The sequence below is a fragment of the Heterocephalus glaber genome, unplaced genomic scaffold, assembly GCF_053883595.1.
Source record: "Heterocephalus glaber isolate CG9 unplaced genomic scaffold, H.glaber_assembly_v1.0 deba00001497, whole genome shotgun sequence".
Classification (NCBI taxonomy): domain Eukaryota; kingdom Metazoa; phylum Chordata; class Mammalia; order Rodentia; family Bathyergidae; genus Heterocephalus; species Heterocephalus glaber.
The window spans coordinates 54,838,629-54,856,699 of NW_028258320.1; the positions used below are offsets into that span (position 1 = coordinate 54,838,629).

Here is an 18,071-nt window from a genome sequence, read left to right on the forward strand (position 1 = left end):
GAGTCCCTCTGGGACATCCATGTGACCTTCAAAACTCCAGTCTCACTTCTGAATGAAGTCCAGGTAGAAAGCAGTACCTTTACAAAAAAATACCTCAGGAAATGCCCCCAAGAGCTTTTGGTACAAGCCTGCAGATGGAGGGCAGGACTTCAGCCACCAACTGGCCACAGCCCAGGAGTCAAACAGGGAAGGCTCACCCAGGGTTACTCAGACCACATGCAGCCAGCAGGAGACCCAGCGCCTGGTCCCGGGCAGCAATGTTTTGTCGTTATCAGGGCTCCAGGGAATTCGTGATTAAACGTGAAAGGGTGTTTTCAGGAGTAATAAGGTTTTTATATTTATGTTTATGAAAAAGCATTGTGGAATGTGTCCCTGTAGTAAAAGGCCATTTCCATTAACCCACCCAGCACTTCTGATTTCCCCCTACATCTGTAATGCACAGAGCACTTAAAGGTAATGAGGCCAAATGGCTTTCTCAATGTTCTGCAACTCTGACTTTTCACTGAGAACCAGCGAGCTTTTTATTGGAGCATCATCTTCCTGAGCACCTCTTTAGGAGGGCGGTTGCTATAATAAATCCAGTGTGCTGTGAAACCTCCAGGTGAAATGCTCCTTCCCCATTGCTAGCTTGGGATAAAACAGCACATTTCTCAGAGAATCCAAGGACCACTGAATGACACACAACTTTCTGTTTGTCAAAAACTTGGTGTCTTCCTTACAACTTCTATTTTGAGGTATATTTGAAATCAATTATCCACATTCTGAACAGGTAACCAAACATGTTTTCAGCAAAATTCTTAATGAGCAGCTTGCCCTGGTCACTATACTGACTTTGGTGCTTGGGGGGAAGAGGATACTCTACCACCCTTGAAATTAAAGGACAGCACCTAACACCTTCCCTGGGTGATGCTCCTCCTCCAGGGAAAGCTATGGGTACCTGGGTACCAAGGGCAGGAGAAGGGAACCTCGGGGACCAGCTGCTCTGTGCGCGGACTGTGGAGGTGGGCACATGGGCCTGCACACGAGATAAAATCATGTAGAACTAAACACACACACACGAGTGAACACAAAATTGGTAAATGTGAGTAACGTTTATAGATTGCATCTGTGTCAATATCCTAGCTATGCTACTATTATGGCTTGTGTTTTGATGCCCCCCCAAAGCCCATGCTTTCCAGACGTGGTTGAATCTAGAGTGTGTGATTGATTCACGGTGGTGCTAGGCCTGAGGGCACTAGGATTAAGGGCATGAGTGCTACTGCCCTAAGTAGTCTGAATAAGATAATAAAAGGGGCAGAAAGACTTGCTGCCTTGTGTGCACCATGTTATTTATCCCTGCCTTGGAGCCAGCCACCTATGGACTGAAACCTCTACAAACTGTAAACCAAATAAACCTTTCCCCTCTATCTCTGGGTGTCCGGTATTTTGTCTCAGCAATGAGAGAAAAGTAACTAACACAGCTACTGTGCTATAGTGTCTTTGTTTTTTGTTATTTGTGGTGGTTTTTTGGTTTTTGATTTTTAGTGGGGTTTTTTGCAGTTCTGGGATCAAATCCAGGGCCTCCAGTATGCTAGGTACTTGCTTTACCACTGAGCTGCATTCCTAGCCCCAGGCTAATTCTGCAAGATGTTCCCCTTGGGAAGAACTGACCAATCAAAGAGTAAAGGAGTTTCTGTATATCCTTTCTTACAATTCCATGTGAACATACAGCTATCTCAAAAAGTTTTTTAAGGTCCCAGTGGCTGGCAAATGGAGAAAGCACAGGACAGCCCATATAAATGCAGAGGTTAGGCCACTGTGCAGCTGCCCAGGACCCAGGTGAGGAGGACATGGAGGGGGGGCCAGGACAACCTCAAACTCGGTTTGTGTTCTGGTGGAGGGTGCAGGGCTGCCTGGAGAACAGGGATGGGGACGTCTGCTGGGAAAGAAGGAAGCCAGCTTCTTCCAAGGTGCCCAGCCTGGGGCTATGTCTCCTGTAGACTGCCAGCTGAATTCCCCCAAACAGTAAGGCATGTATAGAAATTAACCAAACTTATAACTTTGACAGGCCATTTAAATTTGGGAACAAAGCTAGTTTGCCAAAATGATTCTTCCCTGTTTAATTAAAATCCTTTGTTAACTGCCAAGCTAATACCTTCCCCAAGACAGACAACATAATGAGCTCACATCCATCACTCCATGCTGGAAGCCATCCAAGGAGGCTGGGGTGGGCTCAGGAGAGGGAAGCCAGGCCCTCACAGATATCCCTCGTTGGCACTGTGGGCATGGCCCCAAATCCAAGGCAGGAATGAATGCCTTTGGGCCAATCAGATCTATCAGATGATCTCTGCAGAAGACAGGGTGGCCACCGCTGGTGCCTTCCAGCTCAGTACTGCACAAAGTTACCTTTTCCACTGCAACATTTCTACACTGGGCCGAAAGAGAGAGGCATGTGCCCAACAAGGGCCACAGTATCATCTGCAGAGCAAGACCCTGGTCTCAGCGAGTCCCAGATCGGTTCAGTGTCAGCTGAGCAGGGAACCTGGGTAAGGCTGGTGTGGGACTCTGACAGGAGCCACACCTGGGTCTCAAGAGCCTGACATGACCACAGCGACTAGCACTGACAGGGCCAGGGCCAGGAGAAAGTGCAGAAACAGCTGGAGCAGCCACTGGGGCCAGACCCAGCTGTCCCCACCACGGGGGCCATGTTCTGGTAAGTAACCATCCCCAGTCTGGTTCAGCCCAAGCATATATGGCTCTTGTTTAACTACACACCCCCTACCCTTTAGGTATATAAAGTATATATCCATGAGTGCATTCTGATATAAATAAATGACTGGACAAACAAATGAAGAGAACAGACAACTATCCAAATAGCAGAATTCTAAGTGATTTATATAAATATCTCCCTTCTCTGATGCCCCTTTAGTGTGGTCTGCAAACTGACTTCCAAAGAGGGGTATGGAAAAGGGAAACGCACATCACAGTGTAACATCACAGTGAAAACACCTAACAAACTTTGCCAGAGGATCAAGGTCAGCATCGGCAGTAATAAGTCACATCAAGGAGTCCTATTCATATGTGATGAAACAGCACTTCGTCTCTGCGGTCCTCCTCGCAAAAAACTATTGCCCCAGCAAGGCAGGACGTGTTCGCGGTGAAGAGCTTAGCGAACTTCCCAGCCCGCTCCTGCGAGGTCTGGTTCTCGCGCGCCACCTGGTGTCCGGAGGCCGTATCTGCAGGCAGTGCAGCCGGCAGGTGGGAGCGCGGTGTGCAGCGCCCTCGCGTGGACATGTGCAGCCACTGCCGGCTGCGAAAGACTGCAGCCAGGTGCTGACCTCACCCTTCCGGCAGTAACCAGGGAGGGCATCGGTATAGTTCTTCCAAGGTCACACGCAGGTTTAATCAGGGCACAGCGGCAGGAAAGCTCAGAGTCGGCGGTGAACCTGGGGATCACCTGTGGTCACCGGGCCAGAGGCAGTGGGGAATCTCCTCAGGGCTCCATAGCCAATGCACCCAGTAGTCAAGGACTCGGACCCAATCAAGCCTGGCCGAGCTCAAGACAGGCAGCGACGCTGGCATCCGGGTCCAGGTGTGCCTGGGACGACCTCTGTCCAAGGGAAGTGCACCCGGGCCGCCCTTGCAGGAGGGGCGCGCACCCCGAGGCTTTCTGTCCCCAGGGGGGGTCCGTGGCCGCAGATCCCCCACACCATGCAGGTTTGGGCTAGGGGCGGTGACGTGAAGACCTGTGGATTCAGCTGTGGCATCTACCCCTGTGCGCACCAAGGCCCTGGAGGAGGGGGACGGAAACGGTCTGGGTAGAGGGGACCAGTACGGACGGAGCAATCTACCCTGACCCAAAACAGCACCCCCGAGGACTCTGATGGCTCTAAATTCACATGGTAGCCGTCCAGATCATTGGCAGGCATATTTGTCAAGGTCAGAGGGCTGAATATTTGAGGTTTTGTTCTAGTGTTTACACATGGAGAAAGTATCCATTGGAACTCCAGCCCCGTGAGCTCGTGCCTGTCCTCTAGTACAGAAACACAAGTCCCTCGAGGCTGCGCCGCAGGGCCCGGCGCTCTCACCCGTGACCACTGTCTGGTCAGCCGTGTGCGGGACTTTCCTCCTGGGAGAATCCCACCTGCCACCCAGGCCTGAATGCTAATGGGGGTCCAGCAGGAGCAGGGTGACCTGGTAACGCTGGCCGAGTCACTTATCCCTGAGTGGAATGCATGTTTTAGCAAAATTTGAGTCTGTTTTCCCATAGATGTCGAGCCAGAACACCCATTGCACCGGGTCCTTAGTTTCCACACTGAGCTTCCTGCGGGCCTGGGCTGCACAGTAGTTCTCTCGATTGTCAGCTTTCTCCTCCAGCAAAGTTACCTACCTTAAGACCAACAACTCCCCTCCACTCTGTTCAGGGCTTTGTTCCTGACCACCTGGAGGAACACATCCTCCCTCTCAAGCCACAGGCGTGGACTGAGTGAATCTGCATGGGTTAAGAGGACGAACACCAGCCAGGGGACCCAATCAAATCCCAGCTCTACAGGTTCTAGGACCTTGGGCAGGCAGTTTGCTTTACCTCTGTGCCTGTTTCCCCTCTAAAATAGGGTTCTCAAAGGGTTATGAAAATTAAATCGCTTCACACATACCTGACCAAGCAACAGGTGTGTTGGCTATTCTCCAGCATTATGAGAAAGTATCCCGGCAGGGCTGCCTACAGAGCAGGGGCAGTAAGTGAGAGTAATTTCTCCATTGACCACTTTGATCGCACTCAGAGAAGACTCACTAGGAAGCCAACGTTTAAACAAGAGGTCCTTTAACAGGAACACCCAGCAGGCTGGATCCCTCCCAGTCATTCAGGCCACACCTTGGAAGCTGGGCCATTTCACCTGCCTGTGGCCTGAGCGGCCTCTGCACTCAGAAGCGCCTCAGTCTAAGGTTCTGCTGTCATTGTCTTGAAACTTGACATAATTTTACCTTTGAAATTTACTTTGTAAATGAAGTCTAATGGGACAACAGCAAGGACATAGGCAGATCTGGGGTGTTCCTTGCCAGCCTGTGTGTGGGCATATGGTGCTCTCAGTATCCCAGAAGCGCAAAACCCCAATATGTGGTAGCTCAGAGACTAAAAGCAAGTACAAGGCGAGTGTGCCAGTGATCACCAAAAAAAGCAGGTGCCAGACAGCCACTATGCTTCCAACAGACAGAGGCCCAACACAGGGAACTTGCCACATCCAATCTGATGCTAGCCAACTGCTTACACTGAGAATGATGCAGAGACAAGGCAATGACAGGGCCACCTGAGCTGTCCCCTCCAAAGACAGAGGACTGAGGGAAAGTACACAGGACAAGTGAAATAGCTTCCTTCTGTGCCCTCTCTGCCATTCTGGTAGAAGTTATGATACAAGCATGCCATCTCTGGTATTCCACATACATGTGTTAAAATTGCCATGGCACTGTAAAGAAAAGCAGAATGTTTGTGATTTACTTAGAGCAGCATGTAGCAAATCAAATCCACTAGTAACAAGAAAATGAGGGGAAAGTTCTATTTCTTAGTAATTTAAAGGCACTCTGCTCCTGCTTTGAGCAACAGGCCCACAATTTACACAGCTGCCCCAACATGCAGGCTGGGGGCCAGGGGGATGCAAGTGGCTTCTTTCAAGGCAGTGGACAGATGGTGCTGAAGCTCCTCAGTCCTGAAGTGAACTAGGGACTCCAGGCATGTGAGTCTCCACTGTGGGCATCAGGAGGGGCAGCAGGACCCACCCATGACTCCCCAGAGCATGCCCTTCAGTCTTCTTTCAACAGCACTGTACTTGGCACACTCAAGTTTGTAAAACTACACTCTGTGCCTCAGGGTATGCAGCAAAAAAATGGAGACAGGATGCTGGCCCAGGTGACCTAGAAATTTAGCACAACTCCAGAGCCACCTCCGAATTCACCCTTTCTGCCTAGGACAGTCCTGAGCCTGACCCTCCCCACTGTGGGACATGCTCCCTGCCCTCCAGGAGCTCCTGATGCCAGGCCAAGATCCTCCTGTGACAAGGATCAGCAGGTAGGCAAAGAACAAGTGTCCTGGCTCACTCCAAAACCAGCTAACACTTTCCTTCCACCTGCATCACCAAAGCCAAAGACCCTGGAGCCTTCCTACTGAGAAAATGAAGAGAGGGACAGACAGATGACAAGGCCCTCTGAGGGCATCCAAGCTCCTCCCAGCTTTTCATTGTATTATGGCTCTTCCTTTTAAGCAACAGGATAAACAGTATTTCAATCCCTAGGAAAATTAACCATCATTGGCTCTTCCCAGGTTATGTCACCACACCCAGGTCACAAGCTTCGGTTCGACGCAAAGCTGTGCATCTGAAGAACAGCAGTCCTCCTGGATACAAAACCTCCGAACAGGGGTGGGGGTGGGGGGCACGGACAGACGGACAATGGATGGCAGGCAGGCAGGCAAAACAGGCAGTCTCCTAGCCAGACCAAACAAGCAACTCAAGCTCTCCCTCTAGTGTTCATGTACGAAATCTTTAACTTCCTCAAATAAAATGTGATGCTTAGAGATTAAATACACAACATATATACTGATAACCATTTAGGTAAATGTGGGGGAGTATGAGTGGGGACTTTAAAGTCAGAATTTGCCAAGTCATGAAACTTTTAGGCTCAGTATTCCTAACACAAAAGTAAACATGCTGAGTCGTTTCGGAAGCTGGAGACTTCTGCAAATTGCCTCAACTATGCAGCTGTCCTGTGTGCCCACATGGCGCTTCAGGCACAGGACCCAGCGCTGGACTTGGGAGTCTTGGTTCAAATCCCAATGCCTGGCCATGGAACCTTGTGCAGGAACTTAAATATCCAAGACTCCAAGGATGCTGCAGCCTGAGGCGGGCCTGGCCCACGCTCAGCCAAACTGTACCTGAAACCCAATTCAGGCATCTTCCAAATCTGAACAAATCTATACCTATCAAAGTTGTGTGGAAAAAGCCCCCAAGACCGTAAAGCCAGAATCAGAATACAAGTTATACAAATGTCTTTAAAATTACCCAGGTGGTAAATGAACATCAATAAGACACATCAACTTGTATTCATTCCTAGGGCTTAACATCTGAAATAAGCATCAAAATATGAGTTTATCTGCAAAGAACCAAACATTTTATTTACAAAGAAAATGTTTTAATTTCTATAACAAATTCCAAATGTCAAATTTTAGAAAACTAACTTCAATTTTAAAATTAACTCAGAAATCATGTACCACACTGCAATCTCAGGCTTTTTTTTTTTTTTTTTTTTGGTGCTGGGGATCGAACTCAGGACCTTGCACGTTGGAGGCAGGGAGGGGCACCACTGAGCTAGATCCCCGGCCCAATCTCAGGCGTTTAACTTCATAGTGGATTGTTGGGAAAGATCTTGTGCAATTGTTTCCAATAAGAGAGGTAATGATTACCCAAGTGTGCATTTTCTTGACTAGAATGCAGTCTTATTAAAATGATTAATTATAAAAAAAATGCTTTATTTTAAAACATTAGGCTCATTCCACTCGGCAGAATAAACACTTTCGTAAAGACTGAAAACAGCAAATGACTTTTTTTCTTCCTTCTTGGGGCAGACAAGGCCTGGACTTTTAATGATGCAGCCTGTGTCGACCTGAGTGCTGACACCTGCAGCCAAGGGCAGCTCTCCAACCCACTTGACCCTATTATTTTAACAAGGGGCATTTACATTATCCTAGCACATTTTGAAGCATTCACCTATAAGCAGGGTCCAAAGTCTTGGACTTTACAAAGTCATCCAGTCTTGAAGATGTATTGGCTGAGTCAGAGACTGATGCACTGAAAAGGGACTCAACTAGTTTCTTTTCATGGATATAAAGGCAACTGAATTCTACACATCTCTGACAGGAAGGCCTCCCGGGAGGAGCGCACGTCAGATCTGGGAGTCAAACCCAGTAACCCCAGACAGAAATACTACCTCTATCCCTACAACTGTGTCCCTGAGCAAGTTATCTATCTCCCTTAATTCCTCACCTACAAAGAGAGTCTTCACCACCTACTTTGCCTCATTCACTGGCTTTTCTTCTGTGATAACAAAAAGCAAAAATCAAAGTTTTAAAAAAATTCCATTCCTGCAGTATTTCTCTAAGAGAATACAAATTCTCAAGAACTCTTCCCTGACAAAAAAGTTGCATCCAGGCACAAGCCAGGAGTTAAAAGCCTCCCTGTGTGAGGGCCCCTATGGTTCCTACTTAACAGCCACTTCTAGAAGGGCAATCAATCCTTCCTATGGAGACTTTATTTCCTGGGACTAAAAGGGACTTCATCAATTTCTTATCTCAGGTATAAGGCACCTTAATGCCACACACGCAACTAAAGCTATAGTGGCAAATGTCTCCACTGAGCACCTGCTCCAGTGCCACATGCTCTAAGCACTTTACACTTAACTCCCTTCTCACCTCCATGCCTGGGGGTGATGAGCTCCCCATCCCACCCAGGATGTGAGGAAGCGAGTCGCTCACAAGTCAGCTCCAGGGTCTCTGCCCCCCAAGCACGACACTACTGTATATACTATATCCAGACCACTACTAAACTTGCTAAACACTCTCATACCACCTACCTAGAAGTCCCCTCCCTTGACACGCACTCCACAAAGTATCACACAAAAATGACAGTCACCTTTCCTTGTGAACTTATTGGATTTCTCAAATGCCAGGGAACAACTCTGTAATATCTGATGATCAGAGAAGATTTCAATTTTGACAAAACAAGTATAGAAGGGCGGGTTCAACTATAAGGTTATTCACAAGCTATTCTACTGGAAAATTTGAAGAGGAAATTTAATCGGGCCCAGAATCTTACTCGCTAAAATATTGTTAACAAAATCAGGCTAGAATGCCCATCAATTTGCATAAATAAGATTTCTTGACATCTCCATGTTTGGGCAGAAACATCTGGCTCACCATCACCCCAACTTACCTGGAGTAAATGGGACCAGTAACAATTTAAGAGGAATAAAGGCTAAACCATGCAGGACACAATGGCAACCCACACAAACTTTCACACTGACCTGTGACCCACCAGGAGGCCATCACTGATGCCTGGTGTCACACACAGAGTTGATCAAGGGGAGGGAAGCTTTCCTAGCTGCCCATGTGACAGCAGCAGAGCCTCTGACCACAATGGTGCTTCTCAAACTGGAGGTGCACACTTATGTTAAAAGTTATGCATTTTGTTTATTCAAATGTACGTTACAGGGGGAAAAATCAGCTTAACAAATCTGTGACGGCAAAGGTATTCTTACTTTGGATAAGGTGAAAAATCTACTTAGGGGCCAGGGATGTACATTAGTGGTAGAGTACTTGCCTAACATGAGTGAAATACCCAATACATAAATAAATCCAGTATGCAAATAATTTGGGGTAGAAGTATGCAAGATAATTATAAATCCTTCCTCTAGTTAAAACCCCCTAAAACCAATGCCCTAATAAAATTTCAAAGTTCTACTTCCATCTGCATTTTAAGTTTTATTTATACATCATTTTCAATTTAATTTTTTAAAAAAGCTTAAGAGACTTATCCATAGAGAGCAGAAAGAAAATCTACCATGATGGGCACCCTAACTCCTGGTAGGGAAGAAGGGGACATCTACCTTTTCTGACTTGTGCAAAGTGCCCTCGGTAGTACACCCGTCCGCCAAGAGCAGGGACACAGACTGAGCCAAGAGGCAGCCACAGCAGAACTCTGGTGCTGGGTTACAGATGTATTTACCTAAATTACCAACTTACTTCCCTTACTTCCTCCCACAAGGAAGGATCACAGAGCCTTCACCGCTCAGATGAGCTCAGGCTCAGACCACTGCCCAGGCTCGGGTAATTTAATAAAGATAACATGTGCCACAGGTGTCAAAAACAGAGCCACAGAGGCAACGCCTCTCCAATGAAGCCTAGGGAGGCAATTCTTGTTTTCAAACACGCTAAGATTCAGGGTCAAAACCACTGCTGAAATTTTCAGAATGTTCTCGACCTACGTGAATAAAGGGCTAAACCAATATGGTTATTACAAGGTAAGTTGTCATGCTTAAAAACAAACTGACAATACATTCTTGCTGTCATCATCACCCACTCTTCTAGATACCTTAACAAAAGTGCTTGCTACAACATACTCAATGAGGAGTCACTTTCCTCCTGAATATTCCTTGGTAATGCGCTTCTGGTGATGTGACAATGAATCTGAAAGGCAGACTTCCTGCGCAGCCTCCACAATTTCACCAGTGCCGAGCTCAGCAATACCAGCAGAAAAAGATTTTCAGTAGAATTTTTCCAGAGCTGTAAAGAGACCTTTTGCCAGTGAGGGGAGCCATTGGGCTGGCACATGAGTTGTTCTGAATGCTAAGCTGCACTGTGCCCCATCACCGTTCTCCATTTTCGTAAGAGTGTCTTTCCTAATTGCTATAAGACGCCCACATGTTAAGAAAAAAAGATTTAAAGTGGATTAATTACAGTAACATTTAACAACACTACAGAGATACACTTTTCACACACAATTATTTTTAACTGAATTAAGATGTTTATTGCATTCTATTGTTGGTGGAAAAATGTAACATACATTTATTTAGCACAACCTTGTGAAATACACAAAGCATAACTGTGTCAGAAGCATTTTTCTATTCCTAGTCCATTTCTGAGGACCAAATCATGAACTGCTCCACTGTAATTAAATGTCTTGCAATAGCTGTACACCAGGTTTCACATTTTTAATTTTCTCCTCTCAGTATTGGCAGCAATTCACCATTTTCTTTCAGTTCCTAAAAATAAAAAATAACATCAATGTATATGCATATATAAAAATGAAAACATATAAACTATCCCAGTTTACATCTACATTTCAGACCCAAAAGAAACACCTAATGAATTAAAACCCCAAGCCTTCCAACATTCTCAGGCTAAATATAAAAATAATAAAGTTGTCCCTTGGGTATTCATAAGGGGATTGGGTCCAGAATCCTGAAGGGCACAGAAATCTATGATACTCTGCAGAATGGCGCAGCATTTACATAAACCTACACACATCCTCCTTTACACTTTCCTAATACAATGTAAATGATAGTTGCTATACTCTATAGCTTAGAAAATAAAGGGCCTGTACATACTTTTTCTTTTCCAAATATTTTAAATCTTTTGTTAGTTGACTCCATATATAAAGAACTACAGACAGAGGGTCAGCTGTACACTACCAGATTACAGAGTTAAAAAGAAATTCTTCAACTGGACATGGTGGTGTGGTACACGCCAATAATCCCAGCACTCGGGAGACTGAGGCAAGAGGATCACAATTCAAGGGCAGGCTGGGCTACACAATGAGTTCAAGGTCCTGTCTCAAAAAAAAGGGGGGTAGAGCCAGGGATTTAGCTCAGTGGTTCCTCCGCCTGTCTCACAAGCATAAGGTCCTGAGTTCGATCTCTGGTACCCAAAAGGGGGGGGGGGGTCCTTATACCAATAATTTACCATTTGCAAAGAGAACAACTGGAGCAAAGCACGGAAGCCCCCTACTTAAGTTATACAATAAATAAGGAAAACAAAGTAAATGATATACAAGGTTGAAGAAAGAAGTAATGTGATAGCAAAGTTACCTTTCCTTGTGAACCTACTGGATTTCTCTGGTCCCACTCCTGCTATTCCTTCATAGGCAGTAAACAGGCTGTACTATTTTAAACAACCTGGGACTCTGTCTATGCCTCAAGAAAAGCTACAGTACCAGGAAAATGTAAAAGCCAGAAATCATTAAAAAGATCTAACAATTCAGAAAAAGACAAGCTTCAAAAGAGCTTCTACAAATTAATTCAAACTATGGAACAGATTCTGCACTTTTCAGCCACCAATAAGACTTTCTTGTTCAAAACAAATATTTAATTTGATATAACATTTCAGATTATCACTAAGCAACATAAACACCAATCAACAATACCACTAAAATTTACACAACCTCCTCTTTTGTATGGCTGATTCTGTGATACAAAAATCCAGACAACCTTCAGTGCTATCTTGGGGTCTTCTGCCTATTATACAAATAGACATCCTGATATACCAAGACACCTAGCAGGAGTTTTGTTAGCACAATTTCTGAAGACAAGTAGGCCCCACAGCTCAGTGGAGAAATTGGGCAGCCTCCAGGCAAACCTAGATCAACATCCTACTGGCTGCACAATGGTATATATGGCTCTACCATGCATGTGCACATTTCCTCATCTGCCAAGTGAAGGCAAGAATCCTTCTTTCCTAGGCCACTGGGGGATTTCTTGGAGTCATCTAACAATGCACCAGAGCAGTGTGCCTAGCACACTGTGAGTGCTTCTCATCAGCATCATTCACGTGAGCCAGCACTTTAAACAGCAACCTGATCTAAACATTCCAAGTCACTCTCAACAAACTCTTTAAAGTCCAAACATTCTGAAGAGCTAGCTAGCTATGTTGAGCTACTCACTCTTTAGAGGAAATATTAGTTCACTAAGTACACAGTAGTAGCCATCTTTGTCAGAACACTATATTGACCAAGTCATTGAGCTATTGAAAGTAATTCATTCATTTAGTCAATAGATCAACAAAAAAAGTACTCAATGCTCCAACAGAAGCCAGCCAGAATTAGCCAAATTGGAACAGGTTTTCACTGAACTCATGAAAGACTGCACTCTGCAAGAAACAGACCAAAATGGTAACAAAATAGCTAGTTCCATATTATCATCTCAAGGAAAAATGTTAGTAATATCACGAATTTCCAAATGCATATGTTCTTAGTAAGTGAACATAAAAAGTCATATAACATCCTGTTATATATCTAAAAAGATGTTACCCACACAGCTTAGCTTTTGAATTAAATGAGATTTATTGATTGTATCTTCCCAAGACTTACAAATGGCTAAGGTATAGGCTATAAAACATTCAGACAAGAAACAGGCTCAAGAGTATTTGGGGCTTCAAGACAGTTTGTGTCTTACAAAAATAAGACATCTATATATAGATAGCTACCTATATACATATATATAAATAACAAATGTAGGTCTATTTCTGTTGCTTCTCGGCTATTCAAAAGATACAGTGTTTAATTTTTTTACCCCCTTCAAGGAATGAGGTCCATTTACTAAGAAAAATGCCCTCACTGGCTTGTTGATGTCAGAGGTGACATCAAACCTGGCACTGGGCAGGAAACAAAGCCTGTACAGATGCAATCACAGGACAAAGAAAACCTCTGGAGGATGGAGCTCAAGCACTGACTTTACAAAACATGTTGGTCCAAAGTGCTGGTTGTCACTTTAGTGTGAGTCTGGCATTCCTTCATGTCATAAAAGTATGTGTTATAAACTTTATTTTACAACTAGAAGTAGCACTACTTACTACTATACTTGTTTTCCATTAAAAACATTGAAGACTTGACCTCAGAGAACAGTCTCTGACTGAGCAGGCAGGAGGGAGGCCTGAGGGCAATCTCAGGCTCTGAAAGGGCCTCCACAGCCCACCTGCTGTGACAATTCACATCCTAGGGAACTGGCATTTCTGCCTGGCCTCTGCTGAACTTCCCACCGTCACACTCTTAACTACACTGCGTAGGGGTTACTGCACTGGGATGGAGAGTTTGGGGGATTATCAAAGCTACAACTTTCCTTTACTGGCCTGGGCTTACTAACCGAAAGAGCTATGAAGCATACAGGTGCTAGTAAGTAGTTGGGGTTGCCTTAAGTTCTAGACATTAAATATGTAAGAAAAATCATGTCCATTTAAAACACACTTGAGAATTTATTTAGAGCAAACCAAAGAAGAAAATTAAAGTCTTTCATTCAACCGCCACTGACTGAGCTACTAAACTATAAAGAGTAACAGGAGGAATTCAGGATATATAAGAAATAGTATCTTCTGTAAACATCCTTACAGACTAATAGTTAACAGGTCCTCGCACCTGAGGTCAGAGACCTGCGGCTAATGTGGCACAGGGGGCAGCACTGGACCAGCTTCCAGGCTTCCAGCCTCCTGTCTGTGGCCTCTGGGACCCTTCATCTTCACACCATGCAGGTGAGGGTGAGAAAGGAAATGGCACGAGGTAAAAATCAACTACAATAATGTAAAGATAAAAACATACAAAAACTTGAGGAGTAGGGGCAGACATTTCTGGCTGCAAGAATCTATAATTTACAGGCAAATTAGGTCTTGATGAATGGAGAAAACAGATTTAATTATAGACTGTATAAGAAAATCCAAAGGTAAGAGGAAGGTTTAAAGGAAAGGCTACAAGACAGGTAAATATGGAAAAAAATTCTGTAGGATTTAGTACAATGTGAATAAAATTAAAATGCTGCAAACTTGGCCAAAGCTTCAGGTCACCTGAATGCCAAGCTATAGATGGGCAATGGCTGGCAGCTGGCTGGGAGGTGAGGAGGTCTTGAACAGGGCCAAGTGACAGAGGAGACCACAGACTAGGTCAGGTAAAAGGGGATTTATGTCGGATGCAGCAGGGACTATGGGAAGGATGAGATAGTACACACACGGAAACTGAAATACTGCTGCAGAAAATGCTGAATTTGAGGCTGGAGAAAATAGCCAGACAACCTCAAGGTTTCCATTCAACATAATTTCTAAACATCAAGCGTTTCAGTTCTGCTTTTTTGTGTGTGTGGTATCAGGGATCGAACTCAGGACCTTCTGGCCACTGAGCTAAATCCCCAGCCCAAGCTTTTCAGTTCTTGAGGACAGAAGATGAACAGACTTTACCTTAACTATATCCAATCCTCCTACAAGCTCCCCTTTCACATACAGCTGAGGGTACGTTGGCCAGTTTGAGTACACTTTTAATCCTTGCCGAACCTAAAGAAACAAAAGGAATGCTGAAAGCTTCCTACCAGACCCTACAATTAAAGCTGAACAAGGGACAAAACAAACACCAGAACTTACTTCTTCATTTTCCAATATATCAAATGTTTCAAATTCAACACTGCAAAAAGAAAAAATAATTTAATAGGAAAATACAGTTTTAAATAAAAACTGTAAAACTTATTTGGTGTTTTTTAAATAGTAAAGAAAAGTAAACTATTGTTAACAAAAAACAATGGAAATGATTCTGCTCCTTAATCTATCTGGTACTATACACAATAAATCCTCCCAAGACATAAATTCTTCTGGATTTTATCTATGCAATACTGGGTTAAATGAGGAGTTAGCACAGTTTTCTTAAAGAGCCAAGAAAGGGGCCTATAAAAATGACCAAAAGCACATAAGCCTCTCCTTCAACAGCCCACAACAGGGGTAAGAATGGAGCAGGCTTGAGATCATAATTACAATCAATATACTCTCTTCTATATAATTATCACAATAATGTGAAATTAACTGGTTTTCTTCTTTTAATCTCTAAAACTATATTCAGTCTATGTTGCTCAATTGACTACTTTCAATCCTGCCTGAGTGATGAAATACTTTGAAGATTATTTTCCCTATGACTTCATAGGTTTGGATAATCTAATCTAGTTTAAAGTACAATTAGAATGCAAATTATAATTTTAATTATAATTTTATAATTTTAAAAAGCAATCATGATATAAGAGAAATAAGTGAAAAATATTTAACAAACATAACAAAATATGTGCTATCTCTCCAAGTAAGTGCTTTTGTTTTTAACCACAAAAATTAGCAGCAATGTTCTCACCTAGCAGCTTCATCACTAAGCAGATCAAAAGCAGCTGGGAATAAAAATATGCCGGAATTTAAATTCATTTGTCTCCTCTCTCAGATCCAGGTAACAGACCTTAACGTGTGCCCATCAGTTTCAGATATTTTTTTTTGGTACCAGGGATCAAACTCAGGACCTTGCGCTTGGGAGGCAGGCACCAGAACCACTGAGCTAAATCCCCAGCCCTCAGATATTGTTTTAAAAAGTGCTTTTTAAAAAACAATTTTAAACAACCTGTAATACATTTTCCATAGTATATATTTGCATGGTGAGAACAATGGCCAGAAATTTCCATTTTGCTCTAACTTGCTAAAGCACAGCATTCACAAAACATTATAGAAAAAAAAATTACAGCAAAAATAAATATTTTAAAAACACAAATCTATCCAGGTATTAAAACTAAAATACATCAGTGGCAGGGAACGTTGGAATTTTTTAAATATACTATTTGAAAACAAGATTTACATACCCGGTACTATTCAATATTTCCAGAATTTGTTTGCTAAATCCACACTTTGCTTCCTAAATTAAAAAGAAACTCATATTTTATACGTCCCAACTGTCATGTTTGTAGTTAATGCTTTGTCAACCAATGTAGCACTTGTTCAGTGTCACCCATGCCAAATGCTGCCAACCCAGAGAGCACCTGTCCACTGTAGCTGCACTACATTAACTCTTTTCCTGGTGCTGGTCCTGTTCCCACTCCTTCAAGGACTGACCCACTGTAGACCTCACTGCAGACATATAACCCACAGGCTTACTTCGCTTTGTAACCTCTTAAGGTGGCATGTATTCTAGTAGCTTATAATTTTTATGTTCAAAAAGTTCCCTAAATCAAATCTAGATTGTCTATAGAAACTTAATTAATTCTATTCCTAATTTATACAAAATAATCTTAAATACTTAACCTTTTTGCAATAATTAAGATTATAATTTTCAAGTTCCAACCTGGACTACAACTCCTATTCTTATATTTTATCTTTATATTATAGGGGAACCAAACTTTTTTGAGGTTATGGAATGCTTTTTTTCAGGCCACATAAACTACATATCCCAATGGAAATGTTTTGATACCACATAAACATTTCACGAGTTCCAACAATATGTTTTACAAAATATATGAAATCTTTCTGGGCTTCCAGAAAAAATCAAAATGTTGAGAATAAAAATCTGCTTTAGGGGACGGAGATTTAGCTCAGTGGTTCCAGCACCTGCCTCGCAATCAAAAGATCCTGAGTTCGATCCCCAGTACCAAAAATAAAAAAAATCTGCTTTAAATAGTCATGAAGAAGAAAAACAGGCTGGGTGTGGTAGAACACGTCTGTAATCCTAGCACTTTGGGAGACTGAGGCAGCATCACAAATTGGACCCCACCCTAAGCAACTTAATGAAACCCTGTCTCAAAAAGGGCTGGGGATGCTCAGCAAAAAATCCCCAGTTCAATTCCTAGTACCCTGGGCCCAGAAAAAGAAAAAAAAATGTCTATCATTACTGCAAATTATATAATTTACAGACTATAATTAGTTGTATATATTTATATTATTATATAATTTATTATAATTATATAATTTATAGTGATGGTAAAGAAACTTTTTTCTTTTTCTTTTGGATACTGGAGATTGAACCCAGGGCCTTTCCACTGAGCTACACCCCCAGCCCATTTTTATTTATTTTTGAGTTTCAGACAGGATCTTGCTGAACCACTAAACTACCCAGGCTGGGCTGAACTGCCTCACCTTCCCAGAATGCTAGGGTTATAGCTGTGCGCCGTTACACTCAGCTTTTCTTCTGCTGATTTTTTAAAATACTGTATAATAAACCAGCCAAAGAATCTGGGACCTAACAGTGATTTCAACTTGCTGAAATTTACATTATCTATCTTATTACTTTCATTATACTAGTTATATTAATTAGTTGTTAATTAATGAGTTTCCTTGGGTTAGTAATATTAACTTCCACACACATTACAGCAACCTGATTCTTACAACAGCCCTATGAAGTATTATTAGATCCATTTACAAAAACAGCAAAGTGAAGCTTTTTTGGTTAAGTCACCTGCCAAGGCATTTTGTCTAAAACCTAGGGTTTCCTCATTCCATCAGCCTCACCTTTCAAATCATTATTTCCTCATCACAAAATAGGCCAAATCCTGCCCAGCTTAGTCTACTGAACAATTAGCAGAGAATTAAGCAAAATATATTATAAATGACTACCACCAGTTTTTGGAAATTTCCTTTTCAATCTTACTTCAAGATAGCTCTGTTCAAACTATCAGTGGGAGTGATCTATCAAACTTGATATGCAAACTGATGCAAAATCAGTATTACTTTCATCAAAAAAGCTACAAGAATCATCCCATCACAGATGAGAACTGTGGATAGTTTT

General features: G+C 43.1%; 1 protein-coding gene across 2 annotated transcripts in view; it reads right to left on the bottom strand.

The window, feature by feature from the left end:
• Positions 1 to 10,521: 10,521 nt before the first annotated feature.
• Positions 10,522 to 18,071, bottom strand: part of Glrx3 (glutaredoxin 3) — a 31,939-nt gene continuing 24,389 nt past the window's right edge. For both annotated transcript variants that reach the window (XM_004838719.3, XM_021253257.1), the window contains exons 8-11: positions 16,156 to 16,208; positions 14,915 to 14,954; positions 14,735 to 14,827; positions 10,522 to 10,782 (exon numbers count right to left, since the gene is read on the bottom strand). In XM_004838719.3, the coding sequence (XP_004838776.1) occupies positions 10,732 to 10,782; positions 14,735 to 14,827; positions 14,915 to 14,954; positions 16,156 to 16,208 (237 nt within the window). In that variant the 3' untranslated portion in view covers positions 10,522 to 10,731. The remainder of the gene's footprint in view (positions 10,783 to 14,734; positions 14,828 to 14,914; positions 14,955 to 16,155; positions 16,209 to 18,071) is intronic.